General features: G+C 54.9%; 1 protein-coding gene across 1 annotated transcript; it reads left to right on the top strand.

The window, feature by feature from the left end:
* The first annotated feature begins 514 nt into the window (after positions 1-514).
* Shisa4 (shisa family member 4) lies at positions 515-4,030 on the top strand. Its single transcript, XM_059280474.1, has 5 exons — positions 515-680; positions 1,046-1,217; positions 2,216-2,349; positions 3,127-3,294; positions 3,511-4,030. Exons 1-5 carry the CDS (start codon positions 608-610, stop codon positions 3,555-3,557), a joined length of 594 nt encoding a protein of 197 aa, XP_059136457.1. The 5' UTR covers positions 515-607; the 3' UTR covers positions 3,558-4,030.
* The last annotated feature ends 2,244 nt before the right edge of the window (positions 4,031-6,274 follow it).

A 6,274-nucleotide genomic window follows, 5' to 3' on the forward strand; every position in this document is an offset into this window, starting at 1 on the left:
GGGACAAAAGCTGCTCTGAACTTCCTCTCAATGGGTGCCTGTTTCTAGGAATGGGGGCAGGGTGACTCTGCCCCTCTCCTCCCCCTGCAGGACGTCCAAGACTGGACACTGGAGCAGAGGAGGTCCCACACAAGGGAAGGTGCAGCCCATGCCCCTCCAGGGTTGGCCCATGAGCTGGACGTTAGGAGGTGGCACCAGGATCAGTTTCTGGGGTCTGGGATAATGATTGGTCTCAGGAGAGGGGCGGGCGCAGGGCACAGCAGGGCCTCCCTGACCGCAGTGCCCAGCTGTTGGCTGTTCCCTTAAGAGCTCAGACTGGAGGAGTCACTGCACTGTCGGTGACAGGGAGAGCAGGGTTGTTCCCTGGGGTGAGGGGCGCCCAACTGGTGCTGAGGCTGGGTGGGCGTCGCTGGTGGGCAGACCCCTGGGCGGGGCCTGGGCAGGGTTACTGCGGGCGGGGCGTTAGTCCCGCCCCGCCCCGAGGAGGCGGGAGAGAAGCCTGGCCTCGGGCTGGGCGGTGCTGCAGCTCCCGCCGGCCGGCTTCGTCCAGCTTTGTCCTGCGGCCCCTTTTCCAGGCGGTCCTGGCCGCGCCCAGCCCCCTCCTGTCATGCCGCCCGCGGGGCCCCGCGGGGCCGCGCCGCTGGCTGCTGTCGTCCTACTGGTGCTGGGGACTCCTTTGGGTAAGGGATGGGGAGCTACACGGGATGGGTGGGGTGGGGCGGGATCGGGGAGGGGTTAAAGGGACCAGGGCCGTGTCCCTGGAGACTATCCTTGGGCTATCCTCTGGCTGTCCATGCTCCCTCCCGAGACACTTCACGGGTGCTCCTGGAGCAGACAGAAAGGGCGCTGGGAGGTCAGGCAGCGAGAACCTGACCCCAGGCGTGGGGGTTCAGCTTCAGGGACAGGGGGATTTCTAGAGCTTCGAGGCCGAGCCCGTCAGGGTGGAAACAAAAGTGAGCTTTCAGCTTCTCAAGGCAGTGGGTTTGAGGTTGGCCAGAACTGAACTGGACCGGTGTCCACTGGGCACCCAAACCCCGGCCCGCAGCGCTAGCGAGCGAAGACTGCTTGTGGTATCTGGACCGGAATGGCTCCTGGCATCCGGGATTTGACTGCGAGTTCTTCACCTTCTGCTGCGGGACCTGCTACCAGCGGTACTGCTGCAGGGATCTGACCTTACTCATCACCGAGAGACAGCAGAAACACTGCCTGGCCTTCAGGTGGGCTGTGGACTCCCACTCCGCCGCCCCCTCTCAGGAGGCGTCCCGCTGCCTCCGGTGCCCACCTCCACAATCTTAGCTGAAGGAGTCACCAGGACTCCAAATGGTGACAGAGCTGACTGGTTGGTGTTAGTTACCATGGGCTTGCCTGGGTTGTTTTCAGAGGCTTTCCGGATCCTGGCAGGTCCTGGGAGGGGGTATGCCCTGTTAACACTCAAACTGCGGAGTGGCTTTGTAGAAGCTCTGGCAAGAGGGCACGAAGACTCCGGTTTGGTTCCCAGGCCAGCTTCTTACAAGCCATGTGATCTGCCTGAGACACTTGTCCTCTGTGGATCACCGTTACCTTTTTAAAGAATATAGAAGTTGCTAGCCAGGCCTGGTGGTTTACACCTGTAATCCCACCACTCAGGAGGCTGAGGGTCACCATGAGTTCCAGACCAGTCTGGGCTACAAAGTGAAACTGTCTCATTAAAAACAGTTGCCCAAATTAAAGGTTTTGTTATTTCTCCCAGCCCTCCCCCACCCCAGCCTGGTGCTGAGGTTGGATTTAGGTCCCCATACATCCCAACACTGCTTCTGTTAAGCTACACTCCTAGCCCCCAAATGAGTGGGTTTCAAACTTTTTTTGAAAAAAGGAGCTGCAAACATATAAAACAGATATAAGGGGAAATGTCAAGTGAGATTTGGCCCTACGTTATTTCAAAAGCTCCTTTGGGACTAACACATTTTAAACCTAACCAAATCAATTGTAGATGGAAAAGCAGGGGTAAGTGGGCACACTACAAATCCCAGCATGCTTCATACTAGCTAGCCAGAGAGCATAGCCTCCTGGGAAGTAGAGATCTCTAAACTCTTACTAAGAGTAGGGCAGAATTAATCTCACAAAGAACCCCAAGTCTTAGCGTGCTGTGGCTCCCTGCTGGCCAGGAGTTGGAGCCAACACAGTGAGGACTTCCTCTGAGGGTTGGAAGGTGAGAGGACCTGTTTTCTGTCTAAAGTCCCAAGACCATAGCAGGCATCGCCTCTGCCGTGATCCTCTTTGTTGCTGTGGTTGCCACGACCATCTGCTGTTTCCTCTGTTCCTGTTGCTACCTGTACCGAAGGCGCCAGCAGCTCCAGAGCCCATTTGAAGGTATGCACGGTATCAGGCAAGATGAGCCTGAGATGGGCTGGGCCCGTTCCTGTGGTGGGTACCAAAGGGCTTGAGGACTGGTGAATTCTCTAGCAGAGAGTGTTTCTGTGTGCCTGCACATCCCACCCAGGAATGTGTGCAAGTGAACCCTTGAGTACTGGACTGTGTCCAGGCATGTATGGGAACATGTGATTGTGCCCTTGTATGAGTACTCAGTCGTACACGGGAGTGCGTCTGTTGATGGTAAGTGGGCAGTAGGTATGAGCATGCCTGTGGCTGAGTATGTGGGGTGAGGTCTGTAGTAGTGAACATTCACTGGATGTGTTCCAGTACTTTGGATGTGTATTTGAGTGTTGCGTGTAAATGTCCAAGCCTGATAAACATGGAAATGCTGACACCATATGGGAGAGCAGTGTGGGAGGCAGGGACTGGAGGAGGACCCTCTTAGTGGCAGCTGTGCTGGATTTCAAGATACCAGCCTCTGGAGCTGCCCACTTTTTACCCAAGTGGGACATTGCCCAGGCTAGACTCTGCCTTCTGAGGGCTCTGAAACCTGCCGAGGGGAACCAGCTTGGTCAACACAGACCGACCTGCATAGGCACATACATAGCTCTCTGCTCAGCTCTGGGCCAGCAAGCTTTGGGAGGCCAAGGCCACAAGTGGCTACCCAGGAGCCTGTCAGGCAGTTGCCAGGGTGCTTACCTTGGTTTCCTGGACAGAAGAAGGTTTCCATGGGAGCTGGGTGTGTTAAAATGCTAATCCTTGTCTCTCTTCTAGGCCAGGAGATTCCAATGACAGGCATCCCAATGCAGCCAGTATACCAATATGCCCCGGACCCCAAAGCTGGTCCTGCACCTCCACAACCTGGTTTCATGTACCCACCTAGTGGTCCTGCTCCTCAGTATCCTCTCTACCCAGCTGGGCCCCCAATCTACAACCCTGCAGGTAAGTTCACAGCCTGGAATCCTTGTTCCTGCTTGTCCCCACCCCTTGCTCCAGGGCCTCCCTTACCTCTCTCACTGGTAGATTCCTTTTCCCAGGCTCCTTCCATTTCTCCTTGGAAACTTCTAGGCATCTCTTCCCATGGAACCTGCATGCCATGAAGGCGGGGAGGGTGCTCCTGTGCCCCACTGACCCTCATCCTGTCTCCTTGGTTTTCAGCTCCTCCCCCCTACATGCCACCACAGCCCTCTTATCCAGGAGCCTGAAGAAACAACTGTGGCTCTGCTATCCCTTCCGTGATGCCGTTTTTTTGGGAGATTCCCCATTCTGTACCTGCATCCAGCCCTGGGGGTGGGCATGGGTCTTCTAGTCACCAGGCCCCAGATCAAGCCAAGTCTTGGGCCCTCCTGGGGACAGAGCCCCAGAGAAGTGGAACGTGAGCTGAGCTGGAACCAGGCCGTCAACGATGGATGGGTGGGAAGGGATGGCTTGGGATTCATGAGCTATTTTTACTGGGAGACAGGGAGTAAGGGGAGAGCCTGGGTCACGGCCTCTGTTGTCAGTGGTTCCTCTGCTCCCAGGATCCCAATCAGAAAGGTTGGGCCCCTCCTGTTTGCCCTCTTTGGGCTGAGGTGGACAGTGGGGGGCTCTATCAGCAGCTGGCCACAGCCCTTCCCTCTGGCTGCCCCACTGGCCGGAACTCAGGCCTGCTGGATTAAAGCTGTAATGATGTAACTCATGTCAGTGGAATCATTGGCCGCATTTACCCCTTCTCTTAACCCTGCTTTCTACTGAACCCAGACCGCTGCCTGCTCCACATTCCACAGCAGGGGAGGGCAGCACCAGAGGGAACAGAGTTCCACCATCAGCCCCATCCTAGGCAGAACCCCTGAGGATGCTGGGGCTGTTTTCCAAAGCAAGTGAGGTAGCCAGACAGAGGGTCCTCAGCAGCGTTTCAGGGCCAGGCCTCTGGGACATCTGAGGCACTACCAGCTAGCTATACAAAGGCACCTGTCCATCCAAGTACACTTAGATTCCGATTTGGGTCTCACCACTGTCCTACCTTGAGCATGCCTCTGACTGTCTCCAAACCCAGTGCCTTCATCTGTAGAATGGGAGCCGCAGCTGTCAGAAAGATGATATACAGTGGAATCCAAACTATGAATCTGTTCGTCCTTCCTGATCGGAGGCCCAGGGCCAGGAGCCAAGGGGAGAGATGTGGCCACACCCAGCAGACTGGGGTGAGGTGCTCCTGTCAACTGCTTGATCTTCGTGGCTGCTAAGGTGTCAGGTCCTTCAGGCCCATATCAGGGACCCAGGGAAGCTAGGCATAAGGATTGTGAAGGCTACCTAGAAGAGGGCACCTGGGAGTGGTGGTGGGTGTACAGAGCTGTCTGCCCATCTTCCCTTGTTCTGATAATGAAGTCAGAGTCTTCATGCTCTGCTCTCAAGACATCTGCTGGCAGATGCAGGAACGGGAATTCCATAGTTTTGAAGTTTGCCAATACTGGGAATGGGACGTGGGGCCTCAGGCAGGACAGTTAAGCATTCTGCTCCTAAGATACACCCCCAAAACAGTTTTAATAGTTTTGACTCAAGTAGGTAGACTGTCTCCTTCTCCCAGTTCCCTAAGTTCAGCCCTATTTTTAACCACCCTCAAGAAAGCTAGCCCAGTGCATCCTCTGGCTTCTGGCTTCCAGCAGCCCTCTAGGTTCTAAGTAGGGACATTGTGCTCACCATGTCCCTGGGGCCCTCCAGCCACATGCCCAGGGGGCATTACCTCTCCTACATAACCTAGAAGGCAGGAGCTGTGGGGCCTGGGTCATAGACTCCCCTGGGCAGTGATCTGCTTCTGAGTGAATTCACAGCTTCCCTCTCCTCAGTGAAATCAAGGGGCACAAGAATTTGCCCCCTGAACACGAACCTTGTCACAGAGGGGTAGCTGACACCACTGGGGACAATCCTAGGCCCACAGCGACAACTTTACTTTCTCTTTGAAGATAGGGAAAGAGGTGGAGCTGGTAGGCACAGTGGTTCCTCCATTGCACTTGAGAAGACTATCTCTGCCCAGAAGCTGAGAAGGTGAGAGGTATAGGAGAAGGTGTCCGAGATTTGGGGAGAAATGATGTTTATGTATGTAGGGCCCTAACAGAATTCATGGTCCTTGCGTCAACAATCTGGGACCAACGACAAGTTGTTCTGTAGTATAGGGTGGGAGGTGGGTTTGCACCAGCCAGAGCTGCAGGTGGAGAAGGGCTATCTCCAGTTAGCACAGCAAAGCACTGGCCATAAGAATTCTGAGAAGAGCCGGGCGGTGGTGGCGCACGCCTTTAATCCCAGCACTCGGGAGGCAGAGCCAGGCGGATCTCTGTGAGTTCGAGGCCAGCCTGGACTACCAAGTGAGTTCCAGGAAAGGCGCAAAGCTACACAGAGAAACCCTATCTCGAAAAACCAAAAAAAAAAAAAAAAAAAAAAAAAAAAAAGAATTCTGAGAAGAGCCGGGCAGTGGTGGCACACGCTTTAATCCCAGCACTCGGGAGGCAGAGGCAGGCAGATCTCTGTGAGTTCGAGGCTAGCCTGGGTTACAGAGTGAGTTCCAGGAAAGGTGCAAAGCTACACAGAGAAACCCTGTCTCGAAAAACAAAAAAACAAAACAAACAAACAAACAAAAATTCTGAGAAGCAGCAGCCTTCCAGTGTAGGGAGATGGAGGAGTCAGCAGAGTCCCGTCACATACTGGAGTTCTTTCAATGAGGATAGCATTCCAACTCCCCAACCCCCAATACTAATTTCCAGTCTGCTGTATGTGTGTTGTTGGAGAAAAAAAAACAGCCCAGCAAGACCCAAGGGAGCCTAGAGAAGGGCCGTACCTGCCCCTCTTCATCACTTAGCACCCTTAAAACCAACAGACAGCTCTGTAAGACCAGGGCTGTTGGAGGGGGTGACAGTGGCCCCTAAGAACTAGGGGACTTGCCGGGCATGGT

The sequence above is a fragment of the Peromyscus eremicus genome, chromosome 15 (genome assembly GCF_949786415.1).
Source record: "Peromyscus eremicus chromosome 15, PerEre_H2_v1, whole genome shotgun sequence".
Taxonomy (NCBI): domain Eukaryota; kingdom Metazoa; phylum Chordata; class Mammalia; order Rodentia; family Cricetidae; genus Peromyscus; species Peromyscus eremicus.